This window comes from Oculina patagonica, chromosome 4, assembly GCF_052425735.1.
Source record: "Oculina patagonica isolate OP01 chromosome 4, crgOcupat, whole genome shotgun sequence".
Classification (NCBI taxonomy): Eukaryota; Metazoa; Cnidaria; class Anthozoa; order Scleractinia; family Oculinidae; genus Oculina; species Oculina patagonica.
Window position 1 is genome coordinate 44852120 of NC_135761.1, and position 17014 is coordinate 44869133.

General features: G+C 41.0%; 1 protein-coding gene across 1 annotated transcript; it reads right to left on the bottom strand.

Annotated features, from left to right (window-relative positions):
• Nucleotides 1–659: 659 nt before the first annotated feature.
• Nucleotides 660–12420, bottom strand: LOC144652589 (uncharacterized). Its single transcript, XM_078512651.1, has 5 exons — nt 12095–12420; nt 11423–11748; nt 10735–10894; nt 1591–1916; nt 660–1004 (listed from the first exon to the last, which is right to left on the bottom strand). The coding sequence occupies exons 1-5, from the start codon at nt 12339–12341 to the stop codon at nt 831–833; spliced, it is 1233 nt and encodes a 410-aa protein (XP_078368777.1). The 5' UTR covers nt 12342–12420; the 3' UTR covers nt 660–830.
• Nucleotides 12421–17014: the final 4594 nt, after the last annotated feature.

The window sequence follows — 17014 nt, forward strand, 5'->3', positions numbered from 1 at the left end:
ATAACAGATTACAGTCCAAGATGGTGAATTTCAGGTGTCATGACAGGAAACATCAAGCAACACACTTTGGAGGCTACTTGTTGCGGCAGAAATGCGGCCCTTTTATTTATAAAGAAAAGAGTTACTTTTCTTTCACCATACATTGGTCGAACTTCTGTATTGGATAAACATATGTTATTTTATATTGTAATTTATACCATGCCATAGAAAATACAGCCAATCAGAATACAGGAAAGCCGTTGTATATTCGACCCAACCTTCCCATCGTGCGCTGCGATCTTATTCTCGATGAAATTTAGTAAGCGTATTTTCTATGGCATGGTATAAAATAGTTACACAACACTTTCTCGTGGTATACTATGGAATATCCCACTTGTCACTTGTATTTTCTTCGTATACACACTCGCCTAAAGGCTCGTGTGTATACCGAGAAAATACAAGTGACTCGTGGGATATTCCATAGTATACCACTCGAAAGCGTTGCATAACTAGTATGTAAACAATACGTAATTAATTTTGCGACGAGTATACGGCTTTTTATAACAGCTTTAAGTATTTTTTCTCAAAACGAAACAGTGAGGACGTAAAAAGAGGGAGGACTGAAAGGGGAGATCTACGTTTAACACTAGTCATGAATTTAGCACCAAAATCAGTTCAGCTTCAAAGTTTATTTCCCACATTTAAAACAGCTTACAAATGGTACCAAAAGCACCTTTAAAAGGTTATACAATTCCCACTTAGTCTAACGGATCGCTGCATCTTCCTTTTCCATCACTATTTCATACTGTTCAAGATTGAAGTGGAACTTAGCGACATAACGAAACTTTGTCTCATTCTCGTCCACAGCTAATATCTCCCTCCAGGTCATCAAAGTTGATATGACCCCATCCGCCAGAGCTGAAGTCAACCAGTTTGACGCGTGCGCGTTGACCAATGAAAGCTGAGACGTCCCAGAACTTACGAGTCATCGTCTCATGGCATTTACCAGTGTCTTGTCTGACAGCCTGCAAAAAGACAAAACAGGTGAAGTAGCAAAGTAAAATGTTATTGCCAGTATTTCTGTTTTTACTTATACAGTAAAGCTAATATTTGACAATAATCACGCATTAAGAGCTGCAAATTTAGCTACGATGGGCTACCAACATATGCGAGGTAAATGATCGATATATAATGTATATATTTAGCGATCTTTCTATTTTCGTTTTAGACACTTTGCTCTTCTGTGAGTCCCTTTATTTTAATGGTGTAATATAACTAGAAAAACCCTTTCTTATGGCATCTATTTGGTTCTGGGGTTCATAAAGCTATTATTTTACAAAAATACGGCATTTCAGGTGGAAGTAAAAAGGTTAATAGACAACAAATTTCACTTGGCGAGAAAAAACAAATTAAAGAAACGCACCAACTGGCAAGTTATGCTAACGCTTGAAGAAATTTCTCCCCTTGTTGTAGCGAAAGTGTGTTTTAAAAGTTGTACAGAAACTAGTTCATTAGCTATTTTATGGAGACGCCTATTCTTTCTCACTTTTCTCGATTCCACTAGCGTGCTGGAGAAAAACACTAAGGAGATTATAATGAAATAATGCTTACCTTGTTGCCGATAATCAACTCTGCGCGAATTGTTTTAATATCACATCCTCCGCCAATCAGAAACGAGATGTATTTGCCCGTGACGGTAAAGAATGGGGAAGTAAGAGTTCCCTGGGGACCGTCTTTCTGAGTTTTTCCGGCTGGTGCTGTTTTGGAGGGTCGATTCTCGTATCCTCCAATCCACCAGTCCCCTTGTTGATTGGCAGGCTCTCCTTTGTTGCGAGCTGTAGGGTTATCACCATAGGTCGGCTGGTTGTTAAACGCTGTACCAGTCTTCTTCCAGTCATCGATTCCGTCTTCAAAGTCGAACTTGCAGGCTTTTGGAACTACAAAATCAGATATTACAATGTCAAAGTGTCGATTTGTATTGTGTTCTATAGTTGAATAGGCTTGTGTCAGTTAGTCAGTGATCTACATCTGTTTCTGTATTTTGTACTTATTGATCTGTTGTAGTATGTAGCAGTGTTGTAGTCTGAGTTTCGAATGACTTGTTAATTGTTGTTGCCGTTGTAGCCAAATCACCTTTAGCAAGAGGCAAAACGAGGCACTCGCCTCGTCTAGATTTCAAGCCAAAATTGAAAACAAAATACTTTAAGTTGGGAAATAATCCCTATTTAAACCAGACTGGTTTTTCTAAAGAAACATCTTATGAAAATAACTTTTTAGATTTCAAACTTTTCAGGGTTGTATTTCCCCCGACTCTTCTGACTATTGGCTAGTGCTTTCGGCGATCGCAGATTTTGCTTCGTCTGTAACAAAAGCCTGTTTACGGCACTGTACTTGCTTTAATTGCTATAGTTCTGAGAATCTTCCTTCTTCCTACATTGTGCAAGAGACCGACATACCTGGTTTCTCAAGGGCGTCCAACCTTTCTTCCACAGATTCTAACTTTTTTTGCATCTGACTCAAAGCCGTCTTAACATCCTTGTCGCGGTACAAGTTTACGGCGGTGTTAACGATAACTTTCCCCGAGTCAAAATCACTCGCGTTTCTTCCACTTGACGCCGAACGGGCATAAACGCTGTTTATCGACATAGAAACCGCAAGGAAGGCGGTAAAATAAAACAAAATTTGGACACCCATGGTAGCGAGGAAAGTTTTTCAAAGGATTCTGTCTTCAAAGAGAATAACTTGTGATGACTCATAGTTAGCTTGTTGTTAGATTCTAACGCGTTTTTTCTTGAGTGATGTAAGTGACAGTCACGCCATCTTCAATGTCGAGTACTAAAATATATGCTTATATAAGTTTTTGGGATACCGCAATATGTACAGCCATACAGCTGAAACATGATTGCCTTCTTCTTTTAGGCTCTGGGTAACTCGCCGTTTTTATTGTCATTTTTACAATATTTCGTACAATATCGGTACTCAATGTTGTTTTACTAAATCCAAAAGAGTCTGCATTTTTACAAAAATCGGCACGCACTGTTGTTTCGTTCCATTTCGCCGGCATAAAAGAGACTAAAAGGTAACGCACGCAAAAGTAAAAACAACGTCCGAAAAGAAACCTCTGTAACATCTCCGTTACCGTCTTTAGTCACACCCCGAGGTTCTTAAGCACTTTTCTTCGTTTCGGCACTCAGCGAACTATTTATAAACAAGTCACTCAATCTAAACAATGGCGAAAGTGTGAGAATATTCCAAATTATTGCACATAACTTTGTAGGCTTCGATAGGATCGCATCATTCCATGCCTTTGTGAGCGCTTTGTACGAAATCTGTACACCAAAATGTATACTGAGATTTGTAAAATTGCCTTATGGTGGATTTCCACTGACGCGTATTTTGCGTGAAAAAAATTTAGAGACAATGTATTCATGAACGGCTTGGGTACACGTTTACGCAAGCCGTTCATACATTCTCTCTATTTTTCACGCACGTAAAAATTTACGAGTCAGTAGAAATCCACCATTAGAGTAACTGAAGGGCCGTTTACGTTACGTTTTAGAGATTACGTGACGCTGTGATGGAAACATTTGATTCAGCTAGTCGCTTCAAAAATTGTCATGGCTCAATTAACATAACATTTTGTTTTGGTTTCGAAGCATTGACCTTAAGAAGCATCTTTGAAACAATAAATAATATTGTGTTCAGTCAAGCAGGGAAACTCATATATTTACATTTATTTATTTGGGCTTCCTGTCTCAAGTTTCAATTGTTCGAGACAATGAAATACAATACATGGAACATTATTTCAAACAAAAGGAGAATGTTATTGCGTTCGGCGAAGGAGAGCGCATACTTATCATGTCGTTTGTCCGAAATCAGTCCCGCGGGTTTTACGGTCAGTCCCGCAGGTATCGCCGATAAAAAAAGGTAAAGTCTGCTTCGAGCCTAGTGGCCCATGCAGGCCGGAGCTTATCCCGGTTTCCGTAGCGTTAAGCGACAAGGAATATTGCTACTCCCCCCTGGATGGGATGCTAGTCCATCGCAGGGTTACCCCCCAGCAGTAAATTCGCCGGTACCCATTTATACACCTGGGTGAAGAGAGGCACTGTGAGAGTTAAGTGTCTTGCCCAAGAACACAACGCAGCGCCCCGGCCAGGCCTCGAACCCGGGCCGTTCGACTCGGAGGCGAGCGCGCTAACCATTAGGCCACCGCGCCTCTCACTAGGTATCGCCGATGCTCAGTCTAATTTCAGCGTTTAGACGCCGTGTTGGACTACCTGGCTGGCTGGATGGCCGGGACAGATGGCCTCAATCTAGTACAAAACAAGATGGCGTCTGATCTCTCGATCGCAGAAACGTTTTGTGTTCGAAGAAATGGCTGAAACGTGTGTCTGAATTTCAAATAAGGGCCGAAAATGTCATAGAAATATACTCCAGGGGTATCATCAAGGGACGTTGAGTTTTTGTCAGCCGCCGAACGTCGTTGAACGAGTCGAAATCGAGCAAGTCGACTCGAAGTAGTACAGTAAGTAGGGTTAGATGTGTAAGGAAACTTGCGTGTTACTGTGCTATACGGTTCACAAAATTACAGATTGTCAGTATTTCATGCAAAGACAGTGAGTATAATAAAGATCAAAATTGCTTAATCGCTTCTTTTAATTTGTGACGTTTACAGATACAAAGCTGCCAGCAAAATAGACGTTTTACACGAAGCTGAATGACAAGAATAGTATCAACACGCGAAGAAAGTATGGGAAGCTTACGATGGCAAAACACCTGGGTGACTACCACGATTTATATGTTATCACGTACATGCATACTACTTTTAACAGATATGTTTGAGAGAGTTCGAGAGCCTGATTGGCCACGTACGGGTTAGATCCAGTGCATTATTATAGTTCTCCAGTTTTGAGCTGGGATGCTCTTCTTATGAAGAATGGTGTGGAGCTTGAGCTTTTAACACACCTAGGCGTGCACCGGCTTTTCATTGAGAAAAACGCGAGGTGAAATCGCGATGGTAAGCAAGTGCTATGCAATGGCTTACAACTCACTTATTGAAGTATATGTCTCCAGCAAGCCAACAAATTACAAAACTCACTGGCTGGGCGATGAACCTTCCACTGCCAAAAGGTGATTTCAAGTGGAAGCAGGTGATGCCAACAGAGGAAAAGATCCTGAAGAAAGATGAGGGAGCGCAGTTAGACTGGATACTGTAGGTGGTTCTTAAATATCCTGCCTAGCTGTTCAAAGAGCACAACAGTTATCCGCTTGCGCCGGAGAAAAAGGTCGTTAAGAAATGATTACCAAATAGGGTTTGATGGCAGACCTGAAATTGAATCTCCCGAACAGCAAGAAGCTGGTGTTGAAGCTGGAGGACAAAAAAAATTACGTGACCACTACAGTAATCTGAAGTTTTATCACAAACAGGGCATGCGTCTGAAAAAGCTAAGGTCAAGAAACAAGAAACATATACTTTGGAGGCCAGTTGATGCAGAAACGTGTAATTAGTTGATGGCAGTTTTTCTTCCTCAGCTGCATAGCCTCAGTTTTACTTTTCTTTACTCGACAGCTTTTCAGTGGTTCTGGTTTATTCAGAACTTATAATTTTAAATAAAAATCTCGAAAGTATGAAGTTTTGTGGAAAACAAGAGGTCGTCTGCTTTGTACGTCATACACTCAGGAGCCATATTTGAAAGATGAATATTTAATGAGTACCCACAATGCTTAGCGCCGTACATAACATCTCCCCTTTTCTTATTACCAGTCGTGAAGCTGATGATACTGGTGTAAAACAACAAGTTCTTCAATGTAATATTAACAATAAAGATTCTGAAGCGAAAACATAGTGTCTACTGTTCAAACTTGACAGTCCTTAATTTGAGCAAATACCAAAAATTAGAATATCTACAGTTTGAACAATATATCAACAATAAAGTTTCTGAAAAGAGAACATAGTGTCCACTGTTCAAACTTGAAAAAGTCTTTAACTTGAGCAAATAAAAAAATAGAATATCTACAGTTTGAAGTCACGGAGATGACTAGGGGTTTACACAGTTCGTCCTGATCGGGTCTTGACTACCTCTGTCTCTGATTGGGTCATAACAGGTGGTCCTAAATGTGCAGCTGGGTCATTTCTCGATTCTTCCATGGTTCTGGTTTGAGGTACCATGTTATTGTTCTCACTAGTGTTAGTTACTAGAGGGCTGGGACTATCCATCGGCTGGACTGTCGCTTATCTAACGCTTCTATGTCTTCTGCTGACATAGTGGCTGGAGCCCTCGTGACATGTAAGTGCCTCCTATTTCTGCGATACTTGGTGCCATCAGGTGCCTGAACAACATAAGATCTAGGTGAGCTTTGTTTGTATAGGACTGTTGCTGCTTTCTATTGTTTGCCATGTTGCATTCTGATAACATCGCCCGTGTGTAGTGATGGCAACTCTCTGCCACAGTGCTTGTTGCTGTTTTTCCTTCTCCTTCATTTTCTCTAGGATGTGTTTTATTTCTCTGGCACCCTGTGGTCTGAGTAGGGCTGCAGTGGTTGGTAGTGTTTTCTAAAATAAGAATGCGTCCCATCGGAAGTTGTGCTGGGGATAAACTAATCTTCTCTAGTTTTGTGTTTCGATAGTTCAGAAGAGCTTGATATGGGTCTGCACCTTTCTTGAGCAGAGTTTTCACTGTCTGGACTGCTCTTTCCACTTCACCGCTTGCTTGAGTATAATGTGGGCTAGATGTGGTATTTTAAAACCCATAACACTTTGTAAATGCATTGAGTTCTGAACTTGTAAACTGTGAACCATTGTCAGTTATTAATTGTCTGGTATTCCATGTATTGCGAACTGGCTCTTCAGGTAACTAATGGTGTTCTTGCTGGTGAGATCATCAAGTTTGTTGACTTCGATCCACTTGGAGTAGTAATCTAAGCACAAAAGATAACTATTTCCTTGGTACTCAAAGAAGTCTGCTGCTATCTTTGACCATGGTCTCTCTGGCGATTCAGTTATGATCATTGGCTCTTTGGCATGTGTGGTCTGATACTGGCTGCACTTGAAGCACTTGGCCACCTGTTCTTCTACTTGGGTCATCATTCCTGGCCAAAACAGTAGATCTCGAGCGCGTTGTTTGCTCTTGACTATCCCTTGGTGTGACTCATGTTTCTTCTCCAGCATCTGAGCTCTAAGTGCATGTGGAACAATGAGCTTTTATCCTTTGAATAATATGCCATCAATGCAAGAGATCTCTTCTCTGAACGTCCAGTACTGATCTGATTGCTAGTGGAACTTCTGCCCTCTTGTCTGGCCACCCTTCCAGCACAATATCTTGAAGCACTTGCAGGACTGAATCATTAGCCGTAGCTATAGCTTTCTGCAACTCCAGGTACCTTTCTGGCGAAATAGGTAGGTGTGCTGTCAAATTCACCTCATTAACTTTTAGATCTGGCACTAGCGTTCCTTTGTTTCAGGGAAGAATGCCCTGCTTAAGGCATTAGCTAAGTTCATTTCTGCTCCTGGCTTGAACTTGACTTTTAGATGATATCGTTGTAGGGACAACATCATCTTTTGCAGGCGAAGTGGTGCTTAGTGTTATGGTTTGTTCAGAATGTTTTCAAGAGGCTTGTGGTCTGACTGGACTGTAAATTGCTTGCCATAGAGGTATTGATGGCATTTCTGCAGATGCGATTGGCGTGTCGTCCTGTAGAACTACAGCACTGAGTCCCTTGGAACTGACATCCACTGACAGTGTAACTGGTTTTACAGGTTCATAATAACCAAGGACAGGTGTACTAGAAGCCATCAACTTAAGCTTCTGAAAGCTTTCCTCTTGCTCCTTTTCCCAGTGCCACTCAACCTCTTTCTCCAATTGTTGTCTGAGTCAGGGGAGCTCACATCAGCCATATTTGGCATGAATTTGGCCAAGTACTGCATGAATCCTAGGAATGTTCTCCGTTCCTTTACATTCTGTGGTGGTCGCATTTCCTGAACCGCACGGATTTTTCCTGGATCTGCTATGAGCCCATCCTTTGTGAGCACGTGACCAATGTATGGTACAGCTCCTTTTCTGATGTGGCATTTCTCAGGGTTGAGTTTTTAGGCTTGCTTCACGAGATCTGTCTAAGACTTGTCGGAGTCGTACATCACGTTTTTTAACATCCCGTCCCCAGACTATTCAGAGTATGTCGTCTACTATGGGCTTGGCTCCTTCAATATCTTCAAACAGGTTGGACATGAACTTCTGAAACACTTCAGGTGCTGATTTTATCCCGAACAGGAGTCTAGTAAATCGATATCTTCCAAATGGAGAATTGAAGGTGCAGAGCTTGGAGCTGGCTTCATCTTACTTGATTTGCCAAAATCCTGACCTGGCATCTAAAGTTGAGAACACCTTTGCACCAGGAATTTCTTCCACAACTTCTTCCATCCTTTTTACTGGATAGTATTTGCGTTTAATGGCTTGGTTTAGATCCCTCGGATTGATGCAGATACGAATTTTGGAGGGTTTTATAACCGTGACCATGCTGCTGGCCCACGCAGTCGGCTCAGTTTAGCGGGCAATCACTCCCGCTTCTTCCATGCGATCTAACTCTTCTTTTAATTTGCGTTTGAGTGCCACGGAAACTTTCCTAGGAGGATGAACAACAGGTGAGACTCCTGGGTCAATCTTGATTGCATGTTCTCCAGGAAGACAACCAAGTCCTTAGAATAAATCAGAATACTCATGCAGTATGTCGAGAGTATCTGCCTGGTGCAGTTCACTGGTGGTTGTTTGGTTGGCCTTTGTTTCGGTGTGTGTTACTGAACTTGCTGGGCTGGTGGTATCTGCCTGTTGGTCCTTAGGAGATGTGGATCTAACTGTATCTATCCAACTGACTAGTCCCATCTCTTTGCAGGTGGCTGCACTAAGTACTGCTGGCACTTGGCGGTCAACAATGTAAAACTTCACTTGGTACAGTTTGTCTTTATATTGGCATGGCATTGTTGTGACTCCTCTGACATCGATCACATGACCAGAGTAGGACTTCAGGTGCGCAGCTGTCTTTGTAAATTCTGCTTTGATTCCTAACTTGTGGAAGGTTGCTAGGGACATCACATTGCAACGTGCTCCTGTGTCTAACTGGAATTTGACTACTTTGTCATGGATCATAATTTCCTCGTACCACTCGCTCATGTCAACTGCGTTCACTGTTTCGAGACATCCCACATCAGCTTTTCTCTTGACTTCTGTGATCGACATCCAATAAAACTCTGTCCCTAACCATCTCATCTGACTCCTGATATCCACAATCTTTAACTAGCAGCTGCAAGTCGGTGAGGAACAGGTCGAACGGTTCGCCTTCTTGCTGTACTTTGTTTTGAAATTTGTATCAAGCGAAGACATGGTTTGATTTTGGCTTGCAGACTTCAAACTTGTCGTAATACGCTTGCAGTTTTTCTTTTCTTCCTTGCTGAGAGTCCAGGTATTAAAGATGTCTCGGCCCTTATCGCCAACCCAAATCATCAAGTAATTGCAGCGTCGTTCTTCAATAGACCAAGCCGTTTTGGGTGTATTTGCCGTTGTTACGCCTTCCATTTCGGTTCTGGGATCTCGATACAAGGTTTTCTTTCCTCGATGGCTTTCTTTCACGCGAGAATTTTTTCCGATTAAACTTCTGACACCATGTTGTGTACGTCATACACTAAGGAGCCATGTTTGCAAGATGAATATTAAATGAGTACCCACAATGCTTAGCGCCGTACCCATAAGGGTTGAAACGTGTAACGCGCGCGCACAGCGTTTGAATATTCATTTTGCTATGTACCATAATATTTGGAAACACGAAGAATTTGTACGCGAATGCTTTATACACGTAATGACTCACGCAACATAATTTTTGGTTTTGCGGTAAATTGCTTAAATTTCGACCTAAACGCCGTAAATTTCTTACAGAAACTAAAGAATTACATTAAGTGAATCGAAACGAGGTTCTCCAGACTACTTTAAGAGGATGAAACAGGAGAATTTAACCAAATTTAACTTTATTCAACCAAGCTTGTTCAAAAACAAGATTATGATATCGAGCGCGAGCTAGCGCGCGCTGTGAATTTAATCCAAATATAGTAATTTTGATTGGTTAAATGGTTCGCGTGATTTTCCAAATATGTTACTTAGTGTAAACGAATGTGCAAACGCTTTGTACCATGCAAATTATAAGGAGTTAAACGTTTCAAACCTTATGGGTTTCTGGTTAAACTCAAGTCTTTATTTCACTGTTTCATTTTTGCGGCCGAATTTTCATGGTGTAAACGAAAGATGTTACCAGAGAGTAAGAAAAATGCACTGCCAGCTTAATCCCAAGATGTAATTTGAAGATAAAGGTTGCTGTTCTTTCACCATACACTGGTTTAACTTCTGTATTGTGTAAACATACCAATGTAAAAAATTCTTAATTTTGAGACGAATATACGGCTTTTATGGCGGCTTTTAAGTATTTTTCTCGAAACGGAACAGTCATGCATGACGTACAAGGGGGAGGGCGGGAAACGAAGATCTACGTTTAACACTAGTCATAATTTAGCAACAAAATTAGTTGAACTTCAAAGTTTATTTTTCACATTTAAACCAGCTTACAAATACTACAAAAGCACCTTAGAAAAGGTTACTACAATTCCACCTAAGTCTAACGAATCACTGCATTTTTCGTTTTCATCGCTGCTTCATACTGTTCAAGTATGAAGTGGAATTAAGCGACACAACGAAACTTTGTCTCAGTTTCGTCCACAGCTAATATCGCCTTCCAGGTCATCAAAGTTGATGTGACCCCATGAACCAGAGCTGAAGTCAACCAGTTTTACGCGTGCGCGTTGGCCAACGAAAGCTGTGACATCCCAGGTCTTACGAGTCATCGTCTCATGGCATTTACCAGTGTCTTGTTTGACAACCTAAAAATTGACAAAACAGTTGAAGTGTTTTATTTTTGTAAAGTTAAGTTAATATACGAGCTGCATAATAAGCCATTGTGAGATACCAAACATACAAGAGGTAAAGGGTCGCTATTTTAGGGGTATTTTTGTTGTGTTTTTGTTTTGGGCAATTTTCAATCTTCTTTGAGTTCCTACCTGTTTATTGGTGTGATTTATGACCTTACAAAAAAGATAAAACCCTTTCTAATGATATAAATATATATTTACATGCAATTGTGATTAATACCGAGTTACCATCTTACAAAGTATATACGCCGACATTCCAGGTGGAAAAAACTTCAGCTGGCGAGGTGAGAAATAAGCATCAAGGGGAAAATTTCGCTTCGGATTCCAATAAACACTTGTCTCAATTTGTCGCAGCGAAAGTGCGTTGTTTTCAAAGCTGTACGTGAAAGTCGAAGAATAGCCATTTGATAGGGACGCTTATTTTCTCTAGCTTTGTTCGACTCTCCTAGCAGGCTGGTAAAAAAAAATACAGCAGCTTACCTTGTTGCCGATAATCAACTCTGCGCGAATTGTTTTTATATCACAGCCTCCGCCAATCAGAAACGAGATGTATTTGCCTGTGATGGTAAAGAGTGGGGATGTAAGAGTACCCTGGGGTTGGTCTCCTTGAACTCGTCCTGCCGGTGCTTTTCTGGAGGGTCTGTTCTCGCTTCCTCCAATCCACCAGTCCCCCTGTTGCTTAGCAGGCTGTCCTCGTCTGCGAGCTGTAGGGTTATCACCATAGGTCGGCTGGTTGTTAAAAGCTGTACCAGTCCTTAGCCAGTCATCGATTCCGTCTTCAAAGTCGAACTTGCAAGCTTTTGGAACTAAATAATTAGAAAGGCCAAAATGTCGATTTATACTGCCTTCTATAGTGCCTATTTAATTGTCAAGCTTTGTTGTTCAGTTGACTAATTAGTATAGTTTACTGTCATATTGATTATGGATAGGTTAATGCATGGTCAATGTCAGTTAGTTAGTGTTCTGCATCTGTTACTGTAGTTTGTAGTTCTTGATCTATTGTAGTATGTAATAGTGTTGTAGTGTCGGTTTCGAATGAGTTGTTGTTGATTTTGTTTTTGTAGTCCTCGTTACTTGCTTTAATTGCTATAGTTCGTATAGCTTAGAGTCTTCCGAGTTCCTGTAATGAATCAAAGCAAGAGAAAGACAAACCTGGTTTCTCAAGGGCATCCAACCTTCCTTCCAAAGATTCTAACTTCTTTCGCATCTGACTCAAAGCCGTCTTAACATCTTTGTTCGGGTACAAGTTCACGGCGTTGTAATTGCCTTTAACGATAACTTTCCCCGAATCAAAACCAGTCGCGTTTTTTGCACTGGACGCCGAACGGGCATAAACGCCGTTTAGTGATGTAGAAATCGCTAGGAAGGCGGTAAACAAGAACAAAGTTTGGACACCCATGGTAGCGAGGAACTTTCTTCAAAGAATTCTGTCTTCAAAGAGAATAACTTGTGATGACTCATAATTACCTTGTAGCTAGATTCCAACGCGTTTTTTCTTGAGGACAGTAGTGACAGTCACGCTCTCTTCAATATCGAGACTGAAATAAGTCTTTTTGTTTGTCTACGTTTTTGCGCTACTATAATATGTACATAAATACTGATACATACAGCTAAAGCATCACTGACTTTTACGTCTAGCTCTGGCTTACCTACCGCTAATTAGTTTAATTCTTTTACACAAGGCCCGGCTAATTGACAGCGCGTAAAGTTGCTCGCGATTTACTTCGAAACTCCACTAAACTGTTGAATATTGTTTTTCACACCTTAAGCTAAACGACAACCCACACATTTTAGATATTATCATAATTTCAGTCACGACACGAAACACTCGTGACTCTATAAACTTTCCTGACATATCCAAACATATTGACTTTTTCAGCGGAAAACATTCAGATACAAAGAAAGAATATTTACGTAACGACGTAACTGTTGACTTGTGTCCTTTTTGCCAATGAGAGAAACAGTCATCCCCACAACTAATCGTTTTAATGATTTTTCTGTTTTATTGTTTCGCTTATTTCTTGACGCAACATGGCAGTTTTTCCAAAGGCTAATATCCTTAAAATGTATAATCGACGACAATTGTTGACTCAATTAGTTTGCAATGTGTTAGCATTTCACGGATTGTTATGTTTTCGATCGACTAGAGAGAGTAGATGAACCAATTTATCACGTCACTTTCGTTTTCCACTTCGCTTTTGTTTATTTTGCCCGTAGTTTTGAGGGAAATCCGGGCAACTGGCAAGCGAGGAAGGGAAGCGGAGATAATAAACGTATAGTAAACGATAATAAACGATAGTAAATGACTTTTAGCTAGGAGCCCATTTCTGTTTTAGCCATCAGGTCTGTATGCAATGCGCGGTTCCCTTGCACTGTATGTGACTGAGGCAGCCTTGCTGAGTGTAATCACCGAGTGTCTGCCGCCATCTTGGATTTTATGGCCGGAAAAACAATGAGAACAAGTTTAAACTGAACGTGTTAACATGTTTAGCGCCACCGAGAAAAAGTGTTCTTTTTTCTCTATTTGAACTGCGTTATTTTCTATTTTTAAGGCCAAGTTCCTTCTATTCACTGAAGTTTTAGTTAAGAGTAATTTCGAAGAAAAAGGTCAACTGTGTCCAAATTTGATATTATCGGTCTGTGTTCGTTTCACCGTTTCTCCTCTACCCGGGGTGTCACCTACAAATGCTACATAGAAATATGTGCCTAAAAGGGCACTGATGGTTTTTGATTTAAGACTTGGACCATTCTAGTCTGAGAAGGAAATTCTTTGCCAACTTGGTATAAAAAAGGCTTTAAGCACGCACATTTATTGTTGTTTCCGTTTTGGCTTAAAAAGGGCAAAGATTTAAGTATTACAGATCAGGTTGGCACGAGAGACACACAACCAAAACTATATTTCGCTAAATTATACACTAGCCATGAAAAGACGCTAAATTCATTTAACCCTATTCAGACCGGGGGGGGGGGGGGCTTTTGAGGCCCGCGCTGACTTTGAACTTTTATAACTTTTTTAAGATTTAACCAAACGCTGCCAAACTTTCTGAGTTTTCCTAAAATTTATCTGGCAACAATTTGGTAGGGTTGAATGATGTGTCAGGAACTTGACATCACCATGGTAACGACATTTTGACAGGCATGTTTTCCCAAATTTGTAATTTTAGCCCCCCCCCCCCCCCCCGGTCTGAGAAGGTCCAAAAAATGCCCGGTCTGAATAGGGTTAAGTTTCACATTTTATTTCCCACATTTTAAATTGCTTACAAATAATGTTTATAGCGCCCTAAAAACGCTTTTCAATTCCCCCCTAGTCTAATGTACGGAATCTACTATTGCATAGGTTTATTTCCCATTGCTTTACTGTTCAAGTGTAGATGGAACTTTCTAAATGAACGAAACGTTTCATTTACAGCTTATATCGCCTTTCAGATCGTCAAAGTTAATGTGACCCCATGAGCCTGAGCTGTCGTCAACCAGTTTGACGCGTGCGCGTTGACCTTTGAACTCTTTGACATCCCAGAGGTCTTACGAGTCATGGCCTCAGTGCATTTACCAGTCTCCTCACGGACAACCCTGAAAAGGAGAGTAAACGTTCAAGTACTAACTGCTGAAACAAGCAAAAGCTAGCAAACTGAACATTTTATAATGTAACAGAAACAGCTTTACAGTAGAGTACAAATTTGGCTCGAAACAAAAATACGTAATGTGAAATAGAGATATTATCCCTGGGTACTAAAAGTAGATTGCCCTAATATATTTATATATACCTTTGCTGTAGCGAAAGTGCTTTAAAACTTGTATGCATATATTTTTTTCGTGGGAGGCGCGGTGGCCTAATGGTTAGCGTGCTGGACTCCGAGTCGAACGGCCCGGGTTCGAGGCCTGGCCGGGGCGCTGCGTTGTGTTCTTGGGCAAGACACTTTACTCTCACAGTGCCTCTCTCCACCCAGGTGTATAAATGGGTACCGGCGAATTTACTGCTGGGGGTAACCCTGCGATGGACTAGCATCTCATCCAGGGGGGAGTAGCAATACTCCTAGTCGCTTAATGCTACGGAAACCGGGATAAGCTCCGGCTGTATGGGCCACTTGGCTCGGACACAGACTTTACCTTACTAGAAGTTTATGTTTATGAATAACTTTAAATATAACACATCTTTCTACGTCTGCTCAACTCCCTTAGCGACTTGGAAAGAAACTACAAGATCAAATCAAGAATTTTTAAATTAAAAATGTTAACCTGGTTGTCAATAATCAACTCTGCACGAACTTCGTTTATATGACAGCTTCCACCAATCAGAAACGAGATGTATTGGCCCGTTATGGTAAAGAATGGTGACGTAAGAGTCCCCTGGGGTTTATCCATTTGAATTCCTCCTGCTGGTGCCTGTTCAGAGGGCCGGTTCTCAAATGTCCAAATGTACCAGTCCCCCTGTGGATTTGCGGGTTTTTTGCGTTGATAGGCGGAGTTATCACCATAGGTCGGCTGGTTGTTGAACGCTGTACCAGTCTTCTCCCAGCCATCGAACTTGCAAGCCTTGAAAACTAAAGAGATGTTAAGTTAAATATGTCCATCTATGCTGTACACATTAACTCTCTTTATTGTAGTGGCTTTTCTTTTTCTTAGCTGTGGTTTCAAGTTACTGCAGATGGAGCAACCCTAAAACACGCAAAAGGAATCCGGAATCCGGAACCGGAATCTGGAATCCGTTGAACTACTTAAATTGTTTTAATATTGAGAGTGAGTGACGAGAGAAATGATTCACTACTACAGCGACGACCAATAATTACATAAAAGAAATAAATTTCGATTGTTTTTCTCTTTGTTCTTGAAAGAGGTTGACGTGAAAACGATTTTCAAAAAGTGACCTTGGATAACTCTATCTACTGAATAAAATCGCTATCTGTTGTAAAAGTGTTCATCAAAAACCACGCAGTCCACTGCATAGTGATTTATCCAGCACACATGTCGAAACACGATTCTTGCACATTTGATTATGAGGTGTCCCGGCTGTGGGCACTACCAGGCCATTCTTAGAACATTGACGTCAGTGCGTTAAACATTTGCGTGGACTGGTGGATCGCGTGGAAGCTGCATGGCGTTCAACATGTGGTCAAGCAAATCTAGCGTATCTAGCAAAGGAGAATAAAGTAACTCATTCGTCTAACTTGTTTCAATGCGATAGGTGACGTCAATTTTTGGTGGTGATTTTCAACACTGATACATTTTTGTCAAAATCATTTTTTTATTTTATTTTTCTGCTGTTTGAGAAAATTTAATAGCAGTACAGAACAGCAGTACTTTATCCCAGATGCATGATTTAATGGTATTTTGCCGATTTTTAGCTGAAATAAATCACTTTTAAGAGGTTATCAAAAAACCGTGGAGACAGAAAGAAACCGGCTGGGTTGGCGTTCGTGGGGGGCTGCTGTTGCATCGGCGGCGGATCGAGATGGGTGGCGCAGTTTTCTGGCCGGCCTAAAGAGTCCTCATGGCCTCGATGAGGATGAGTGAGTAAGAGGTTATCAAGAAACAAATCTCTTTTCGGTTCTGTAAGAGGGAACGCGTTATTCCAGTTTGTGATTTAAAAAATAACCACCCGTAAGAACAGAATGTTGCAATTGGTTGATGCATCATAAATTATATTTTTCTGTGGTCAGATGTAATGGTTCTTTAATTTACGAGACCGTGTAAAGTACTAAATGAGACTTTGATTGCTCTCCCAATGCCCACTTAGTTGAGATTCTATAACCACAGCCCTCTAGCTGCTCTAGCTGCAAGAAGTTTCAGTCAACAGAGAATTCTTTTTCAAAAATTAAGACCTAGAATTTACATTTTATTTTTTTTGGGTACTTCATTTTTATCAGGAACAAACTATGCAACGTAATATTTCTGATTTAAAGAACTTGTTTTCTTTGGTCTTTCCGATTCTGTTTTCCAGATTCCGGATTCCGGATTCCGGTTCCGGATTCCGGATTCCGTGTTTTAGGGTTGCCCCTTGTTGGCGCCATTTGTCAAGGCATTCGGTTCGGTTGCAGAGCGTTTAAAAAGTTAAAATACTGGCTTATTCGAGGG

Bases quoted from the DNA above. Each gene is read 5' to 3' on its own strand.
- LOC144652589 (XM_078512651.1), bottom strand. From the start codon at position 12,341: ATGGGTGTCCAAACTTTGTTCTTGTTTACCGCCTTCCTAGCGATTTCT. The intron at 11,749-12,094 runs GTTTGTCTTTCT...CTAATTATTTAG, and splicing joins GGATGCCCTTGAGAAACCAG to TTCCAAAAGCTTGCAAGTTC. The intron at 10,895-11,422 runs GTAAGCTGCTGT...GTCAATTTTTAG, and splicing joins AGTTGATTATCGGCAACAAG to GTTGTCAAACAAGACACTGG.